Genomic DNA, 20,418 nt, shown 5'->3' with positions numbered 1-20,418 from the left:
CATCAGTATTACTACAAATAAAGTAGCTCTTAAGTGCACGTAAAATTTGTAGACATACATTCATGGACATTAGGCCTGGAAGGAACCTCAAGATCACTGAGTCTAGCCCCCTGCCCCCAAGGCAAGAAGTCAGCGGGGATCATAGGATCCCAGCAAGATAAACATCCAAATGTCTCTTGAAGGCGTTCAAAGTAGGTGCTTGAACCACCTCTGGCAGCAGTCTATTCCAAACCTTGGGGGCTCGGACAGTAAAGAAGTTCTTCCTTATGTCCAGCCTGAAACGGTCATGGAGGTGTTTGTGACCGTTTGACCTTGTCATCCCTTGGGGCATGCTGGTAAACAGACGTTCCCCCAGATCCTGGTGAGCACCCCTGATAAACATATAGGTGGCTGTGCCCGTCTCTGTTCGATGATCTGCTCCCGCGCCGCCTTAGCGTGGGCGCCTGGTGTTGGGCACCTGGTCTTGGGCACCAAGTAGCTTTGTGTGAACCCCAGAGAGGTCCCCGATCGCTTCTGGGGAAGCCCCCAAACTCACTTGCCACAACTTCAGATAGATCTTCAGTGGAGGGGGTTCCCGTTGAGGATACCTCCAGAATTGTCACGTCTCTTGCGGGATGTACATGGGGCTCCAACCTCACCTACACTCTGGCCATGCGCCAACCTTCAAGACAAGCCTCGGGATCTTCTGTGGCTGGCCATTAGATGATATCTTCCTTGGTTCCTACATTTCCTCCTTCGCGGATGGATGTCTTGGACCCACGCTAGGCCCAGAGGGTCTCGGAACGTTCTGCCTCTGGAGATGTTTTATCTGACTCCCCGGGTGCTCGAAGAAGTATGCCGCCAGTCGTTGCCACATCTCTGCGTTGCGTGTAATGCCCCTATTGGGGCCTCTGGTTTCCAAAACCCAGCAAGGGAGAGTTGGGCAAGCCTGTGCTCATCAGGGAAAGAAATAGTACAGGAAAAAGAAAAGGAAAACAAACAAAAAAAAACTACACCAACGGAATGCTACAAACATGCCAGGGATGACCCAAAACCAGGAAGGAAAAAGGGTCAAGAGGAGAGAAAGAAAAGAGATGGGGAAACGGTAGAGCTGTCAGCCCTCCTTTCCCTTCGCATCAAATGCCCTAGGCATGTGCGTCCTTTGGGCTGGGACCTGTGCTTTTACCCCAGCCGGGGTTTTCTTCAGTTCCTCCCAGAGCCACCTCTGGCTCAGCATCTTGGCAATGGCAGCTGCTGGTCCAAGCTCCTCCAGCGGCTCCTGCTGCTGCTGCCACTGACCTCTCCACTGGATCTTCCGATCCCTGCCCGTGCTAGGTGCACCCAGCATGGGGAATTCCTGCAGCCCGTTGCCGCAGTTGCTTGCCTCCGCACCGGCTTTTCAGCTCCTTGCCAGTGCTGGATGCCTCCGTCACCATGATCCCCCACAGCTTCTCGTGCTCCTGGAGTTCCTGTTCCTGCACTCTCGGAGCTGGCTTTCATCTTCGCTGGGCAGCGTCTCCTCCTGACATCACCTGGCCCCAGCTGTAGATGGGTGCGGCTGATGAACCACACAGGCATCTCTTTGGCATGCTACCTCATTCCTCCAGTGTCCTGTAAGAGGTAAGCTTTTGGTTTAGTTTTGTTTGTTTTGGGGTTTTTTTGCTCGTCCTGGGTTTCTCTGCAAGCACGGTTTCCCGCTTGCCCGTTCTCACGTCCCTGGGACAGTGGCCACCAGATCACCCCTGAGCCTGCACTTTTTCCAGGCTGAAGAGTTGCGTGGCTCTTAGCTTCTCATTGTAAGGTCTGTTTCTCTGACCTGATCATAGGCATGGCTCCTTTGCGCTCTCTCAAGCTTCTCCACATCCTTTTTGAATTGTGGAGCCCAAAACTGGATGTAGTACTCCAGCTGTGGCCTCACCAAGGCTGAGTACAGTGGGAGGATGACTTCCTGGGACTTGCTTGAGAAGCATCTATGGATGCAGGCCAGCATTTTGCTTGCTTCTACTAGCTACAGCATCACATTGAAGGCTCATGTTCATCTTGTGGTCAATATAGTCCCTTTTGTCTGTAGTGCTAGCCAGCATAGCACTGCTAAGCCTATAAGCATGCTGCAGGTTTTTCTTCTCAAGGTGGAGAACCTTGCATTTTTCACTGTTAAACACTATCAGGTTCTTGTCTGCCCACTTCCTGAGCCTGTCACAGTCGGTCTGGGTCACCCTCCTGTCCTCGGGTGTGGACACTGTTTGTTTGTTTGTTTGTTTGTTTGTTTGTTTGTTTGTTTGTTTGTTTGTTTGTTTGTTTGTTTGTTTGTTTGTTTGTTTGTTTGTTTGTTTGTTTGTTTGTTTGTTTGTTTGTTTGTTTGTTTGTTTGTTTGTTTGTTTGTTTGTTTGTTTGTTTGTTTGTTTGTTTGTTTGTTTGTTTGTTTGTTTGTTTGTTTGTTTGTTTGTTTGTTTGTTTGTTTGTTTGTTTGTTTGTTTGTTTTTGTTTTTGTTTTTTTTACCCCCGAGTTTTTGGTATAGTTGGTGAACTTGGCCACTCTGCTTCTGACACCAATGTCCACATCATTAATGAAGATTGAATAATATAGGCCCAAGGACAGAGCCTTGAGGGACCTCACTAGTCACAGCACACCACAACGATTGACTTCCATCAATTGCCACCCTCTGGGTCCAACCACACAGCCAATTCCCCAGCCAGTGGATTGCGGTGAGGGTGAGGCCGAGGCTGCAGTTGACCAGTTTTGGTAAGAGATGATCATGGGATACCACATCAAAGGCTTTTTTAAAAGTCAAGATATGACATCAATCTCTTTTCCCTTGTCCAGGTGATCAGTCACCTGGTCATAAAAGGAAATAAGATTGGTCAAGCAAGACCTATCCACAACAAACGCATGCTGGCTATCCCTCAGGATGTTGCCATCAGCCAGTCTGTTAAGAATGGCCTCTTAGAAAAGATTAATCAAAGACCTTCCCCAGGATAGAGGTCAGGCTGATGGGCCTATAGTTTGCCAGATCCACTTCCCTCCCTTCTTGAAGATAGGCACCACATTGGCCTTCTTCCAGTCTTCGGGCACTTCACCAGAGCACCAGTTCTCAAAGATCCGTGCCAGGGGCTGAGCTATGATGCTAGCCAGCTCCTTGAGTACCCTAGGGTGTAAACTGTCAGGGCTGGCTGACTTGGTGGCCAGCCTCTCAGGGTGTTCCTTCATGAGGTCAGCATTGATGGAGGATAAGGAATCTCCCTCACCCAGGCCTTCCCATCCTGTAATGGGCAGGGGTGTCCCTTGGGACTGGTGGGAAAAACTGCCGCAAAGTACCCATTTAGCAAGTTGGCTTTTTCCTGGGCATTGGTTGTCAGTGGTCCCGTCTGATTTTAGCAGGGGTCCAATGTTGCCCTTGCTCTTCCTCTGGCTCCCCACGCATCTAAAAAAGGACTTTTTATTGTCCTTGATACTTGTAGCTAGTTGGAGTTCCATCGCAGCCTAGGCTTTCTGGGTTCGCTCCCTGCAGGTCCGGACCTGTGCAGAGTATTCTTCCTTGGAGGTGGATCCAGTCCTTTTGTAAGTCTTTCTTTTTAGACACAGGAGGTCCGCTAGTTCCCTGGAGAGACAAGGGGGCTGCTGTGCCCTTTTGCTGCCTTTCCTCCAAGATGGAATACTTTGCTGTGCATCCAGGATTGTTTCCTTGAGGAGCAACCACTCGTCCTGAACTCCCCTCCCCTTTGGGTTGTGGTCCTTTAGGGCCTCACTGACGAGCCTCCTGAGCTTGTCAAAGTCGGCTTTCCTGAAGTCAAGGACTTCTGTATTGCTGATTGACTTGCTAGCTTTACGAAGGATGGTGAAGGTGATCAGCTTATAGTCACTGTCACCCATCTTCCCTTTGATCGTTAGGTCACTGATTTAGGTCATCCCCCATTACCAGAACCTGGCAAAGCACTGCTTTTATCTCTCGTTGCCTCTTAGACTTCTTGCATCAGAGCTCATCCATGCATGAAAGAGCTTTGCGACTCCTTGGATTTGTCCGAGTTCTTTTCCCACGAAATGTCAGGGTAGTTGAAGTCTCCCATGACAGTCATGCACCAGGAGCGTGCGGCCTCAGCCAGTTCCCTGGTGAACTTCTGGTCAAGCTCCTTGATCCTGGGTAGGAGGTCTGTAATAGACTCCCGCCATTGTGTCCCCTATGCCGATTTTTTTTAAAATCCCCATGGATTTTAACCCACAGGGTCTCCAGTCGTCCACCCTGGGTGCCAATGTTGGCTTGCAGGGACGCATAGCTTTCCTTGACAGAGCTACACCTCCGCCCCTTTTTGTCCATTCAATCTCTCCTGTACTGAGTAGAGCCGTTTATACCTGTGGTCCAGTCATGGGTGGAGTCCCACCAGGTCTCCATTATCCCTATGACATGGTAATTATTTGTGTTAAGCAAGAGGACAAGCTCCTCCTGTTTTATTCCCCAAGCTCCTGGCACTTGTGTACAAGCACGCAAGTGTCCATTCAGGGGGCCCTTGTCTTGCTTACAGATTGTTCCAGGGCTGGGGCAGGAGTGGGTTCCCTTAAGTGCCTTGGCCTGCTGGCTTTGCAAGGGTTGCTCAGTGGGCCAGCAGTGGCGGTAGCCCCCTCATCCCCTGGCAGGCTTAGTTTAAAGCCTGGTGGAGCAGATCAGCCAGTCTGGCTGAAAAGAGCCTCCTCCCCAACGGAGAGAGGTGGAGGCTGTCCCTTCCCAGCAGCTCGCTGTCCCTTCCCAGCAGCTCACTGCCCCTCTCACCAAAGAGCAGGCTGTGGTTGTGGAAGCCAAAGCCTTCCTGATGACACCCAGTGTTGCAGTCTTTGGTTCGCTACCTCGATCCTCCTCTCCCTCCTCAGCCCACAGCCTGAAACTGGGAGGATCAAGGAAAACACCACCTGCGCCCAAATCCCTGTAGCGCTTCATGACCTGGCTGGGATTGCACTGAGCAGTGTCATTTGTGCCCACGTGGATAAGGAGCATAGGATAGTGGTCAGGGGGCCAGAGGAGCTCGGGGATCTTCTCCGCAACGTCTCAGATTTGGGCTCCCAGGAAGCAGCAGACTTCCTGGGCTAAGGGGTCAGGGTGATAGATTGCCCCCTCCGTCCTTCTCAGGATGGAGTCTCCCACTTTTCTTGCGTTTTGTCTAGGGGAGAGCAGAGGCGGTAGCTGCAGTTAAGCCTGTGTTGCCTGCAGGAGCTGGCAGGCTCTGCTGCGGCTGCAAGAGGTTCATACCTGTCACAAAGCTCCAGTGGGGCAGGGACCTTGGTGTGGTAGGACTTGGGGCCCTTGACCACCTTGGTCCAACCCCTGGGCTGGACAGAATGGGAGGTCCCAAGTCCTCTCTTGTCCTGGAAAGTGACTGGTCTACCCTCCACCTCCGGGGGAGAGACTCCTATTGGCAGGCCCATCTCCCACTCACCATCCCTGATGGCACGCAATCTCTGTATTGTGGCCTGGAGCTCTTCCAGCTGGCATGCCAGAGACCCCAAAAGGGAGCAGACTTCACAAGGGGAGGTGGCCATGCTCCCAGAGCCTGAAATGTCAGGCAGCCCCTACAGCCAAGAGCCAGAAGCTCTGTCTGCATGGAGCCTGGAACCATGGGCTCCATCTGGGTGGAGGCCTCTGAGGTGCCAGAGAGGGAGGTCGCAGACCCTGAGGAGACCCTTGGGTTGCAGCACATGCCCATCTGCATGATGCCACAGCTAGGCTTGCTGTGGCTGGGACTGCCTACCCTAAGGAGCTCGCAGGCAGGGCCTCGAGCCTTCCTGCTCACCCTCCTGCGCTAACTCGTGCGCCGGGCCCAGAATCGTGCCTGTTTGCACAACCTATTCACGAGGCTCTGGTCGTGCAGCTCCCTGAGGGGCTGGGCAAAGTAGGAGCCGGGGTGGGGCATGACCCTCCTCGGCTCCACTCAGCTGCCACCCAGCTGGCATCTCCCTCCCACCACGGGCCTCTGCTTACCTGCGGGCAGGCTGTGGCTTGTCAGGGGTCCCGGGGGTCCCTCGGCTTACGGGGGTGCAGCGGGCTTTCACCTGTGCGTCTCGCTCTGGAGCCACAACCCGAATTCGGCTTCTGCTGTTGCCGGGCCCTTTTTAAACTACGCGCATGTGCAGAAGGGCTGGCTGGTGCTGCGCTGCTCTTGGTGGGCTAAGTGGGGGTCCTTGCCCCCCTTCTTCCCCCCACCCCCCCCCACCTGGCTTGCATGCCAGCAGCCTGGTCATGTGACTCTGGGGGGGGCCTGACCCTCCCCTGCTTCACTCAGGCTTCTACCAGCTGGCTACGTCCCTCCCACCATGGGCCCCTGCTTACCTGTGGGCAGGCCAGGGCTCATCAGGGGTCCTGGGGTCTCTCCTGAGGGTCCCTGGGCTCATGGAGCCAGGACCCAACTATGTTCTTCTTATGCTGAACTCTCTGACTTGTGGAAGGAAAGACTAAAAAACAAAATCCAGTTGATACCTTCTGGGCACAACAAATTGGAAAAATGTTATAGAAGAAAACAAGACAATATAGGGTTAATAGAATAAATATTCAAGTATATGGGCTGTTAGCTGTGAAGCACATGCAAGTAAAATATTTTAAAGGTTTGAACTGAAGAGAACACTTTTAAAGGATATAATGTTGGTATTAGTTTTGCAATTGCAGGACAAAACAACTTGGTTGTGGAGCAATTTTGGGGTATGATTATAAAATTTAAATCTATGAAAGTAATGAATAGGCCTTGAAGGCAGGATACATAAAACTAAAGAAATACAGTTGCATTAGGGGCAACCTGCAAAAAGGGGAAGCTTGTAAGAAGAAGCTCAAGTGATTTGTTGTAAGGAAGAAAACTGTAGGAATACTACACAAGAAAATATGGAATAAAATGCTTCCCCAAAAAATTACCATGGATGTTTGATGGACATCTTGATACTTAGGTTAACTTTTTTTTCTTTATGGAAGGATCACAATACTGATGGTTTATCAAAGGTAAGTGGATCGAGAGTAGTCTAAGACTAATCATTCTTAAGTTTATTGTGATATGGCTTATTTGCTGCATCTTTTCCCACTTTTTTTTCCCTCTATTTGTCCATTCTCTCTTGCTGATTTTCATAGTATCTGCTAGCTGTGTCCAGAGAAAAATATTTCTTACAGATGGGTTGGATTTCTTGCTCCTGGTAGACATTTGTATACAAGGAATCCAAATGCAAGTAGTCTGTACTTGCAGAAATCATCATGGGACTAGTCTTCAGTAAATGTAATATTCAAAATTATTTATGAGCTCTAGAAAATAGTTTGAAGCCTTTTCATTGCACTTTTTTTTGGTCAAATGGAGAAGGACTAGTAGGAAACCACTGGCTAAGTACACTTAGCCTGTCTACCTGATGACATGAAACAAGGGAATTCATAAAGTGATCCTAGTTTAAGTGGAAGCATGTGAGATGGACTATAACTTGCAGCCAAACCTGCTATCCAGTGCTGGGTCTGGATGCTTGGAGAGGGAGGGGTTCTTGAAGCAGCTGACAGTTTATTTAGCAGAGTTTCCTAAAGAAGAAGGAGAAATGGAACTTCCTTTTTTTTTCCCTGTTAAGGATTGGTACCCTTGAATCCTGGCATTTTTAGTTTTCAAGTTGAGGATGGCCCCAAAGTGACTAAGGAGTTGTCTGGCAGAGGGATTTAAGGGAAGTCTCCTGGCCTGTAACTGGCAGGGGAAGCCTATCATCCTACTCTGCAACTAGGCTTTGTAGGGTATTGATGGATGTACAGGCTTCCCTCTATTCAGGTTCTCTATATGCAAGCTTGCTCTTATGTGATGAGCATATTTAGACCCATAATTTGTTATGTGAGGTAAATTCACTCTTATGCAATCAGCATAGATGTCTCTGTGCCCAAGCAGGTAAGTCTATGGGGGATGGGGAAAGGGCTGTGGGCCCCACTCACCCCAGCCCCAGTGGCCCCGGGAGCAGCCGGTGCTAGCTGCCTGCAGCTGCTAGGCTGCACCATGCTCTGCCTGTGTGTCTTCCCCCACCTCTGTCTGGGCTCTGCTTGTCCGCACTCACCTCTGCTGCTGGGCTGCACCGTGCCCTGGTGCAGGTAGCTAGTGTTGGTTGCTCCTGGGGCTGCTTCATCATGGGCTGAGGTGACTGCGGACAAGTGGGGGGCGGGGGTGGAGTGATGGGGTTGAATGGCTTTGAACTGAAATTCTGGAGACTGCACTTTTCCAATTCATTCAAAAACAAATAGCAGCTATCAAACTTTGTTGAAGGCATTTGTTCTGATAAAGTTAACCAGTTGTGAATACCTTAAATAGTGTAAGAGTGAATCCAGTACATGGTTCTGGAATACAGACCTTTAACATAGGAGTCTTGAAAGTGAATTGTGAATAGGACTTGTAATCTCTGGTCAGTACTTAATTAAAAGTTACACTAACTGCTAGCTCCAGAACATTTAGATAATAAAACGTCTCTACATGCATTCAGATGACCATGGTTTGTTTTTTTTAAAACTTTTATCTGAAGGCAAGGGGAAAAAAATAACTTTCCTAATTTAAGATCATCTTTTGACTTCCTAGATTTTTTGCTCCCAGTCTGAAATTCAGTTTCAATTTTTTACTTATTTGCAAGTTTGAAAATTGATTCAAATTAGGACACATGCATTGTTGTGGAATTTAATTTCACGCACAGATCTTGAAATTTATTGTCATCTTGGCTCAGAACTATTGTTCTGAGTCAGTGTAGTACAGTTTGCTGGTTGATTCTTCTAACTGGGGTCATATCCCTTGCATGCAATAGCTTTTTGTTCTAAACTTCTTCAGTTGGGAGTAATGCTAAACTAAATGCCTTCTAGGTTGATTTTTAAAAGTCAAATAAAAATTTACTTGGTTCCTCTTTTAAGGGATAAATATATCTCTGATCACATCTTGCATTTAACTGGTTCTTATTTTTATAGAAATGCTTTACTGTCACTTCAAGCACTGCTATCAACAAACAACTTTGACTTTTTTTCTTCACGTAGTCTTTCTTGTATGCCAGGGATGTGTTTTAGACGAAAACTTAAATATGCTCTTGCTCTCCTTGGGTTATAAAAGCTGCATGTGGGCTTCACCTTGGATTACTTCAAAAGCTAAACTGATTTATGACAGCTATTCAATTGGAATATTTCTAAATAACTCATTAGTTCTGACTGTAAAAACATAATTTAAATTCCGGTTAATCTGTCCTAATGTCAAAACTGTGGTTTAAAGTTATGTTCCTATATATTACCCGGAATTATCTTTCATTGAAACAGTTGTCCGTAGAAATGAAACACTCATGATACAAATTGCATTTTTCCTCAGCTTTGACAGTTAAATAACATTCCTCAATGACTCTACTGATTTGTTTTTTTTTTTCGTTTTTTTTCTTGCTGCCTTCATTTTAGCGTAAATGACCTCCTTTGTGGCAATTCTGGTTCAAGACTTTCATAGCCACTACTATCCTTCCCCAAATTTGAAAGCAATTACTCATGTTGATCTACTTGTCAGGCATTCTACAGGAGCAAAAATCATTGGATTAATAGAAATATTTACGTTCTTTGTGGTCTAGTTTTTAAGAAGAGGCTGGTGTACTTGTGCTGGACATAAGCCTTGGCATATAAATAAGAGGAAACTAGTGAAAAACCCATGGCTGCTTTAACTGTTCGTATTGGAATCAAACTTGGTACAAGACTACAACAGTACTGCAGAACCAATTCAATAGTTTATGAAGTTTTAAACTCATTGCTAGAAATACTAATTGATTGTAAATACAAATTAGAGTAGAATAATGAACAATTTATAGTAAAACATCTAGAACAATGACTTTATCAATAGGGTTCTGTGAGATCCTTTTGAGGGTACTGAGCAATAATAGCATGATTCACAAGGTGTAAATCCAGATTTTTCAAAAGAAACCATAGTGTCAAATCTTCCAACCTGTTGCCTTTTGAGGGTTTTGTAACAAACTAATTACTCTGCTTTTCTGGGTGGGGTCCCCATGTGCAGGGGTATGCAGCTGGTGCCACAAACTGCACCCAGGAAATGTGAAAACCTACTAGGAAATTCTAGTAGCAAAACAAACAAGAAATCCCCTCCCAGGGGAAAAAATTGGTGGCAGAGCACACGTCAGTACTGTGTGCTGCAACAAATGGAGAGCTGGCTGTGCAAGCAAAGCTCTGGCTGCTATCCAGGCTCTGTGCTGCTAGATCTGTAAACCAGGTAATACTTCTGGAGCCAGCGCAGGTGCTGGTCCTAGCTACCCCTACCCCTACCTAGGACAACTTGCTGTATCCCGAAGTACACATGCAGCGGCACAAATTTGTGCCTCTACAAGCACACACCCCTGCATGTATAGAGCTACCCTCTGTAGTGGGAGTGAGGGGGGGGGGGGGGAGTTTTTGAAAAGGTGTACCACTAAATTCAGAAGAATTTACAGAAGTGTGCCATAAGTCTCCAAAGGCTGAGAATTACTCCTCTAGAGCTTCAAGCATTGGGACTTCAGTATGCAAAGTAGCACATGCATACTTCTATCCTGAAGAGCCTGTGTATGCTTGAAACTAAATTGGAATGAATGAGGAATAGGGAGGAGTGCATTTGCAGAAGTCAAGTTAGATTTATAAACAAATGCGTCTGCAGAACCATTTAATAATAAAGGTGCACCAATATAAAAACAATTGACTGTATTGGAAATCAACTTTTTTGCCTGGTGTGGCTGATAAATGCTGCATGTACACAGCTGCAATGCAGCACATAGATGGTGAGGAGCACAGGCTGGCAGCTTGGAGAGTTGTGTCCAGCTGGTAAGCCTGTTGTGGAAGGGAAGGGGCATCAAGGCCCCTGCGGTGAGGGAGGGAGTGGGGCTGGGGCAGGCACTACCCAGTTGGGTTGGGGTGTGGGATGGAGTTGTAGCTTGTCGGGGGGGGGGGGAGCACAGCAGTGGCTTGTGCCACTGTGCACCCCAGGATGGTATGCGGAGGGTATGTGCCCCTGGATTTGGGCGGTGTGGTGCAGGCTGGGGCTAGGGATCCTGGGGTGCAGGCAACAGTGGGAGCCTCCCCACTTGCCCCTGGATGAGCTGTGGTTCTATGCTATGTCTCTGTCCTGGCTGGGCAGCACCTGCCCAGCCCCACTCCCTGCCTCACTGCTGCTGGGACCTCAGTCTTCACCCCACTACACCCCTTCCCTTCCCCCACAACAGACTTACCAGCAAGACACTGCTCTTCAAGCTGCTGGGCTGCACATCAGAAATCCGATTGGTATTGGCTGATATGCCTCCTTAAATTGGCTATCTGTATTGGCCCAAAAAATCTCAGTGCAGCCATACTTAATAAGGCTCTTGGGAAATGTTGTTCAGGTCTCTTCATGGAAGTAAACTGACATCCTGGTTTTTATGAAAGTAGTACTTGCACATTAGTGAAAGTGACTTTAAAAAAAAAAAAAGACTACAGTAGTGTTAGCATTTTTTAGGCAATAACTTGCTTAAAAACTCTGGTACCTTTTTTAATTTTGAATTTTAGAACAGAGGGGGAGATTTTTTTTTGTTTTTTTTTTTTTTTTTTTTTAAAAGACAAGTGTCATTAAATGATCTAAGCAGTTTTAACAAACTACTTGCACTAACTGATTGCTAACTCTAAACCAACTTTATTTTTTACAGAGGGGAAAATATGAACTTCCCAAGTGGCTGTCTCCTAGTAGTACATTACTTCTCAACCAAATGTTGCAGGTAAATAATTGGTTCTAGTTAGACAAGTTTTTACTTTAGCTAATGGATAGTATTATAGTATTGATATTGACCCAAAATGTATAAATGCACCATTTTAGTTCTTCAAAGTCTTTCGAGCGAAAGTAGCTTGTCCCACTAAAAAAGATGTATTCACATAACATTGCACAATATAGTCAAAATCCTGGTAACATTAAGGTTGTCATCTAGGATCCATTAAGCTTTTTTTTTTTTTTTTTTTTTTTTTTTTTTTTTTTTTTTTTTTTTTTTTTTTTTTTTAAGGGGATGGTAACATTGCCATATAAGTTAATGGCAAGCCATTGTTACATCAAACTACATTTACCAAATATAATTTAGCTGGACCACATCTAACCAAGGTGCTAAATGCCAAACACTTTCAGCTACTGTCAAAATAGAGGCTTTCTTAACTGAGCTTCATGGCCAAACTGTGAGATTTTTAGGCAAAGGATGAATTTTGCCATCCTCCTTTACCTTGCAGGGTTGTTTGACCCCTGCAGTCTTTCCTGCCCAGAGCATTCCAGCCCTAAACTTCTGTGAATCTTTGAACAGTAACTGCTGTTACCACTTTGCAAAATATTGATTGATTTCTTATTGCCCACTAGGTGGACCCAAAGAAGCGAATAACAGTTAAACATCTACTGAATCACCCTTGGCTGATGCAGGGTTACTCCTATACGATTCCATGGCAGAGTAAATACCCAGTAAGTAAACTACCTAGAAAAGGACTAGACCAGGGTTGGCCAACCTGCAGCATGGGTGCCACAACTAATGGCACAGATGTGCCTCTAGCATGAGGACATCTGGGAGGGCACAGTCAGTACAGTGGCAGATAGGGCAGGGAGCAAAAAGCTGAGCAGGAAATTGGGTAGAAGAAAGATTAGAGTGCCCTTTGGAGAGCATGGGGCTAATTTGTGGCATGCCTGCCAAAAATGTTGCTCCCCACTGGACTAGATTTTCTGCAAGTGTGCCTTTATTGAATCAGTTGCATGTATAGAAGGGGTATGTCATCTTGTGCACCCCTGCAGGAGCCAGGATCAAATTTTTCCCCTTAAATGTGTTGTTTGGCTTGTTTTTAATGTGTGGTCTTCATGTTTTAATTCTTCTGAAGTCTTGGACAATGGCCAGAGCAAGGGGTTGGGGAAACTGGCTGGGCTATGCTGGTACTTCTAGTGGTACTGAAAAACTTCTTGGGTGCCTGACTGGTGAGCTTTACTGACATGCTCAGAGTTAACGCAATTACTGGAGTTGATGTCGGGAAGGAATTTTCCCCCAGGTCAGATTGATAGAAAATATTAGGGGTTTTAGCCTTCCTCTGTAGCACAGGCCATGGTCTGCTTCTCAGCATCATGTAAGCATACCAGCATTTTACTTTACATTTCCTGCTGTTGTAGTGGCTATGCCATTGTTGGTGTTTTGCTCGCTTCCTATTGCATTGTGAATTTCTTACTGAACTGTTGTGCTGTGTATGAGGGCTTAGTAAGGATGATCTTGCTGACCCTTTTGGACAAATGTTTATTACATGGTTACCTGTGACCACAGAGGACTGGACTAAAGGCCATGGGAGGTTTGTAACTTCCTGTGGCAGTGTAAAGCTTTAAGTTTGAATGAAATTTCAAATAAATCTTTCAAAAAAAAAAAAATCCAAATATGATAGCTACAAAATTTGATGCTATGTTTATTAATTTGAAAAATAACTATGGTCTCATTTTCAAAATATCAAAAGTTGGATTTTTTTCACATAGATGGACAGTTAAATTCAATGTTGTCAACCAGCTACAGTGTTACTTTTATTGAAAATTGGGGACATGTGCCCTTCAGAACATTTCTGACATGCCTTGTATTAGGATTTAGAATGATACAATAGAATCCCAACTTCTTGTAAACTGTTATTTAGGATAAAACCTTACTGAAGACTTCTTATTTAAAGAGCGTTCTAGAAAACCTGTCTTCACCAAAACTAGAAAAAAAATGGACCTGAACAAAAGTGAAGATCCAGCAAAAATTGGGAACAGGTGTTAGGAAAATATTTAGTTATGTACTCCCAGTGCCTCTCTTTGGCCATTGGGTGTCATTGTTTCTCTACATAAAGACTTTTGTTTTGCTTTTACTGTACATGACATCAGTTCAAACTTGCATTAGATTGTGTATGTGAATGTTAAGCTGTCTCACTCAATTACTGATCTAGAAATTTTTAAAGACTTTTTATACATCTCAAACTTCTTTACAGCTTGGACATCTTGATGAAGACTGCATAACAGAACTTTCAGTGTTTTATAAACGCAGCAGGCGAAGTATGGCTGAGTTGATTTCGGAGGTAAGTGACTTGCAGTTGCAGCTTGAGCTTTTTTTTAAGTTAAATAGGCATTAGCTGATCCCAGTGCTCCCGTGTACGAAGCGTAACACTCTAGGAATAAACAGTTCCTTTAGAATCTAAATACAAATTGCAAACTAGCTATATTCTTAGAAATCAAATTTGATACTTTTTTCCTTTTGCGTTGTGTTCCTTGAGTCTTCTAAACAGTGAAATCAGTAATCACAATACCAGTGTCATACTTGAAGTTTCTTAGGTCAAAAGATGCTCTAGGTGTGTAGTGGCTCTTGCATATTTGTAACTGTTGTAATAATACTATGCTTACGCTCCAGTAATGTAGGGAAGTTGATAAGTTCTCAACAGGAGAACTCAAATGCAATGTTGAATAGACAGCGGAGAAGAAGCTTCCTGGTGCTTCCAAATAAGTGGAAAAACGAACTCTATTCTATCATTCATTAGTAAAAGTAGCATATAATGAATCATATTCATGACTGACATATTTTTAGAAAACAATCTAGATCAGGGTTGCTTAACTTCCAGCTTGCAGGCAAATGCAGCCCACCAAGACACTGGGTCAGGAAATTTGGCAGTGGGAGAGTGGTAGCCATTAATATGGCCATATTCCCCCTGCCAAATTCCCAAACCTTAAGCCCATTGGTAGGGACCTGCTTAAATCAGTTTTTTGCAACTTTTGTGGAAACCATGAAAAATGGTGATCTCTGCAATTGGCTGCCTCCTTATTCCTTTGCCAATCAGTGCCATGGGGCACAACTGCATGAAGGGCAGTCAAAAGTCAAAATGGTGGCCTCTCCCTCTTCTCGCCTTCCCTAGGGGCCTCTACCAATTGGCACTGAGGTGGGGGCCCCTCAAAAAATACTTGTGAAATTGGCTCTGTACACAGCAAGTGGGCTGCAAAAATTGCTTTGTCTTGGTACGAATTGGGTCCCTATCCATTGACGCTGAGCCAGGCCATGCCCCCTTCCCTCACCCTATGGGACCAGGCCACACCGCTTTTCCCTGCAGGGTTGCATTGGGGCTGGCCTGCAGCCCTGCCCCCTGTTCCCCTCTATACAGCCAGATGGTGCCCACTGGGCATTCCTAGGTGCTGGGTCATGAACACCAGCCTGATCCAGCCTGTGGACAGACCGCTGCCTATCCATCCCGCCATGCAAAAAGGTTGAACACCAGTGATCTAGATGAATTTCACTAACTTAATGGTTTGGGCTTTAAATCTTAGATCAAAGAAGTCACAGTATTCTTAGAGTGGCTAGAACAGCAGTTCTCAAACAGGGGTCTGTGAGCAGGTTTCATGGGGTCTGTGCTTCCCCCACCTCCCCTTGGGGTAGACCACAGTCTGATGGGACCATTGACCAAGTCATGGCAGTGGGTTAGTGCCAGAGCCCTGTGTAGGAGTGGGTGGTGGTGGAAGGAGGTGAGAGCAGTGTGCCCCCTTCCACCCCCTCCCCCCAGTCTATTACTCCTTGTGCTGCTGGCATGGGGTTCTTGGCAGTAACAACAGGTCTGGCCACTCTGCTCTCCTCTCTTGCGCCAGGTCCTGCCCACTGGCCTGTGTAGCATGCCTCATCTGAATTTGTAGTATGACATATCAGGGGAACAAGAGTTGCTGGCTAATGCTGCGACTTTTTGCTTTATAGCTACTTATGAAATGACTATAGATAATTTTCTTGTTGGCAGTTTTTAACATCTGACTGTAGCTAAAGTTAATGGCTTATTTAACCCAGGTTATTCTAAATACTGTTCTTACCCAGTACTTGGAGGATTTCAAATCTCATAAAACTAATTGAAGGCTAAACACCGCATTGTGGTGAGCCCACATTGTGTGAGGCTGCAAGCACCATACCTGTTTCCATGATGAGGAGGGAGTGGAGAGGCAGAGGGGAAGGGTTGCAGAACAGCAAAAAATAAAAGCAGACTGATATTTCCTATTCAAAATGGAACTCCAATTGAAGTCTATGGAACTTTAGTTGAAGCTTATTGAAATGCATGGATTACAGTAGCTCCTCTAGACTCCTTAGTGTCTGATCACACTAGAATACTTCCTTTTTCACATGGTGGGTAATAAAAATGAAATTTAAGCCAAGTATTTTAACATTACTCTTAAATAGTATTCTGAAATTTCTCTTGGTTTTTAGTGGAAATACGATCAAATGTCAGCAACTTATCTTTTGCTTCACTCTAAGAAAACTCATGGTAAGCCTGTTCGTCTAAGATTTCAGCTTCCAACAGTAGAAAGCACTTGTATCACACCATCCAGTGAATTAAAGGTAAGCTTTTGACTTCTACTGTACAGTGTTAATGGAGTGTGGTGTTTTCACTCTTATCAGCTAAGGTGCCTTGCAAATGGAACATGTGTAAAACCTAACTGTTTTGGCCTAAGATGGCATACATGGGTATAAAATAAATAAATAAAATATCTCTTAATGATAGAGGACTGAAACAACCAAAGGCAATCAATAAAACCACAACTTAAAACCATAATTTAGAGTAGCAATTTAATTGCCTAAGCTTTCCTTTTTTCATGGCTAAAGCCTGGTAGAGAGAAGAAGAAGAAAAAAAAATCCTCTCCTCAATGCAGGTGAGCTATTTTACTTCTACTTGGGGGAGCAGACTGATTCATCTGGTTTCTCCAAAGGAAAGGGTTGGTTGCCCCAGTGAGTAGATCACACTTGATAGAAGTACTTGAAGTGTTAAACATCCTCTTCACAAAGGGCCTCCCTGCATGTTTATGCACAGCAACAGAGGGAAGATGTTTTAGTCATCTGGTATTCTGAAACTTCTCTTGTGGTGTAGCTTGTAAGTTGGTGGGTAAAAAAATTGTCCAGGCTTGTCCAGAATCTATGGATATACCTGGAACTCTGCTACATGATATGGGCTTATGACCCTCTTACCAAAAACTCCTCCAGTTAGTTAATTCTTAGCTAAACAGTCTTCTGAGGCAAAGGAGAATGTGAGCTTCTCTGTCTCAAGATCTTGGTACAAGAAACCATTTTTGAAGTTTTACTGTCTCTAACCTGGCCTACTTCCTAATGAGATGATAATGCAGCTATCCTCTGAAAGTCTTAATTTCTTGATATGTCATTCAGGTTTTATGTTGACATATTTCCTGAAGACTCCACTGTCTAATGGAGAAAAGGGAGCTATCTGTGCTGGTTTCTCTTGTTCTGTAAGCAGCCTTGAATAATGTTGATCTGAGGTTTTGCAGCTCTGCGAGCCTTGAAAAGACAAGTTGTTCCTTGTCAAATGCCAGTGTTGGACTATTCAACTGTCAGACTTTACCTTGCCTGTCTGAGATCTAGGGTATAGCAAAGAGCAGGGATAGGGCCCAGTGTAAAGGCTTCTGCATCTTGTCAGTCTTGCCTAGGGTTTCCTTTGAAAACTACTGTTGGTTAATTTAGTAGCTAGGGTGCATCAAAAATGGGGGATCCAGAAATACTTGCTTCAACCTGACACTTGAAATTCTTGTTGTTTGACCTTTACCTCCATGTCAGATCTCTAGTTTGTGTTCAGTTTTCTGTTGACAAACACTAAGAAGCTCCAAAAGCTATAGAATGCAATGGTCCACTTACTCATAGAGCTGTATTACACCAGTACCCAAGCACTGAACTCTGGTGCGCCTGTATTTTTGATCAAATACCATAATCTGGATGATGTGCATGTTTGGGTCCCGAGAAAGTATATACTATTTCCTGAGAGAGAGTATATACTATCTTTACTATATACTATTGGAGCAGCCTATTTCAACTGTTTCAAAATGCCCCCTGGATTTAAACATCTATATCTGGCTAGACATTTTAATTAAGACTTTGGCTTTATTTGCCCCTCTGGTTTTTAGTCTGATGCATTTGATCTCAAGACCTATATAAATAGTGGTGGTAGGCTGTTTTCAGATGGTCAGTTCTCTTTCTATCCCCATAAAGGCTTGTTAACTTGCATTACTTACCTGTTACTCCTACTAGAAATAATACTTCAGGCTCCAAGCTGTTAGCTTTTTTGATGTTCAGCTTATACTTGTGGAAGGGGTCTTCCTGGATAGATCTTCCCCTCTAAAAGAGAACCCTTGCCTTTTTGCTCTTTTCTGATACCTCTGGACATGGTTTTTATGGTGCCAAATTTCCACTAGGTTACTTCATTGGTATGAATTCACATACATCAGTGATTAAGTTGGTCACTTTCCCCAAAACTACTCTAAACCAAAAACTGCTAAGTAAAAGGGATATTACCAGTTCAGGATAATATGGTGTTCATGGCTGAACAATAAACTTCAGGGCTATAGACCTTAAATGCTGAGTGCTTCAAGTGAGAGGAACAGTGGGGGGGAAAAAACCTTCCTCATACCAGGTCACTCCCTTTCAGCATCCACTCTGTTTTACCCTACATAAGAATTGCTGCTTACTGGGTTAGACCATAGGTCAGTCCATCTCATCTAGTATCCTGCATCAGTGACAATGTGAAGTCTAATCTCTAGGTTGTTGGACTACATGTAAAGATATTGCAGTGTCTTGATAAAATATAACTTGATCCTATACTGCTTGAGGGCTGACCTCAAATTCAGTTCTGGGCACCTTTTACTAAAATTGCTTTCAGCCATGAACTAGGAATTAAGAGCTACAAATATTAGTGAAGATTAAGAATTGCAAACCAAATGAGTATAATTTATAGATAATTACAGCTGCCCTAAATAAGAACAACTATAGAAGTAGTCTGTATGACAAATTTTGAGGAAAAGCTTAATTTAGTATTTGGCAGCAAAATGGATAGAATAAATGGGGTTTTCAGCTTGTAGAATGATTTGCTACGTTATGAAGGCTTATTTTGGCATAGTTCAAAATCAGACTTGGCAGAACACTATAATTAAAAATCAATCCTGCATTGATAGGTAGAACTGATTATGCCAAATATTTTGACTTTAAACAAGTTACTGTATTTTCTTGAATCCAAGATAAGGATTTTTTTTTTGCCATTCAACGTTCAGGGGTCAGGGGGGTAACCTTTTCTTGGATTCAAGTAGGCTGGAGGTGGAGCAGGTAGCTGCTTCGGTTCAGGCTGTTTGGGGAGGGAGGGAGGTGAGGGGGTACAGCCATACCCTATTCAGTTGTGTGGCACATACCAAGAGAGCTCACTATGTATGTGCTCCACAGCTGAAGTGGGGTATGACTGCACTTCCCCCTACCAGTTTCCTCACAGATTTACCCCTGGCTATGATGTATGGAAAAGGAAAATTTGATCATGGATTTAAAATTCCTGACTTCAGACCAATGGCCCAGTTGTAGTGTGTTACCATAGCTTTATACTTTGCCTGTGAAAGGGTTCCTAATAGAGGTCACTGATGCATCAGTCCCATATCAAATTGGCACCAAGCTGTGCACAGGGCAGTGCTGGGCTCTTCTTGGCATGGGGGCTTGGTAACTTGCTCAGGGTGGGCGGCAGCAGCATTGGGAGAGGGGGGTTGGAAGGGATGCGGCAAATTTTGGGGTGCCTGCAGCTCCCTCTTGTAGTCCCTCTCCCAGCAGTGCCACTGCCTGCCCTGAGCACAGCCCAGACCAGCCCTCTGCTGGGAAGAGTTTGGTGTTGGCCCAGCCCACAGCAGCAGCCTGCCTTTGCCCAATGCATGGATCCAGATGCATACGCACCCCATGCCTTCCCAGGGTGTGTACAGTGGTGGGAGCCACTCCCTGGACAAGCCGATCACGGCTCCGTCCTGTGCTCTGCCCCGGGTGTGCAGCCTCTGCCCCAGCACCTCTCCCTCCCTCACCACTGGGACCTCGATCTGCCCCTTCCCCCACACCAGACTTAACAACAGGACATTGCTCTTCACACTGCCTGGCTGCATATCAGAATCAGATTGGTACTGGCCATTATGGCTTGTTAAAACATTCATCAGTATTGACCCAAAAATTCTCTATTGCTGCACCCCTAGTTCCTAATCTTTCAGTATGGAAACTGAGGAGAATTTCATGCAACTGAAACAGCAAAGCTGGAGGTAGTATGGCTGGAAGAGTGGAGAAAACGCATCCAATTTCTTTTTGTAAGTTGTGGGCCATAGCATAACTATACCAAAGACAATCTGTAAGAGATCTCTGCATGCTGTGGCATGAAAGCAAATTCATCCAAAATCCTCTAGTAGTTGAAAGGATTCTGCATATGTAACTGGGAGAAAATCATATTTTTTTAACAAAGTTTAAAAAAAAAATCTATATATCCATGCCAAAGGGAAGGCTTTTGTTAACTGCTAATTGAAGCTGTTAGATCTTGAAATATGGAAGAAAGCTAGGTAAGGTCATGATATCTTGTATTGCCTTCATAAGAAGTTATGGAAAACTAATAAATTAGTCACCCTGCTTTATATTTTGCATAGGTCTTCTTTATGGGA

At 44.9% G+C, this 20,418-nt stretch overlaps 1 protein-coding gene across 3 annotated transcripts in view; it reads left to right on the top strand.

Moving 5' to 3' along the window:
- The window catches only part of MELK (maternal embryonic leucine zipper kinase), a 43,954-nt gene that overhangs the window by 8,232 nt on the left and 15,304 nt on the right, over positions 1 to 20,418 (top strand). For all 3 annotated transcript variants that reach the window (XM_019490807.2, XM_006272848.4, XM_019490808.2), the window contains exons 9-12: positions 11,630 to 11,698; positions 12,319 to 12,417; positions 13,944 to 14,030; positions 16,181 to 16,312. In XM_019490807.2, coding sequence (XP_019346352.2) covers positions 11,630 to 11,698; positions 12,319 to 12,417; positions 13,944 to 14,030; positions 16,181 to 16,312 — 387 coding nt within the window. The remainder of the gene's footprint in view (positions 1 to 11,629; positions 11,699 to 12,318; positions 12,418 to 13,943; positions 14,031 to 16,180; positions 16,313 to 20,418) is intronic.

The sequence above is a fragment of the Alligator mississippiensis genome, chromosome 3, assembly GCF_030867095.1.
Source record: "Alligator mississippiensis isolate rAllMis1 chromosome 3, rAllMis1, whole genome shotgun sequence".
NCBI classification, from domain to species: Eukaryota; Metazoa; Chordata; order Crocodylia; family Alligatoridae; genus Alligator; species Alligator mississippiensis.
The sequence above is the reverse complement of the archived record's forward strand: the minus strand, read 5'-3'. Positions and strand labels throughout refer to the sequence as shown.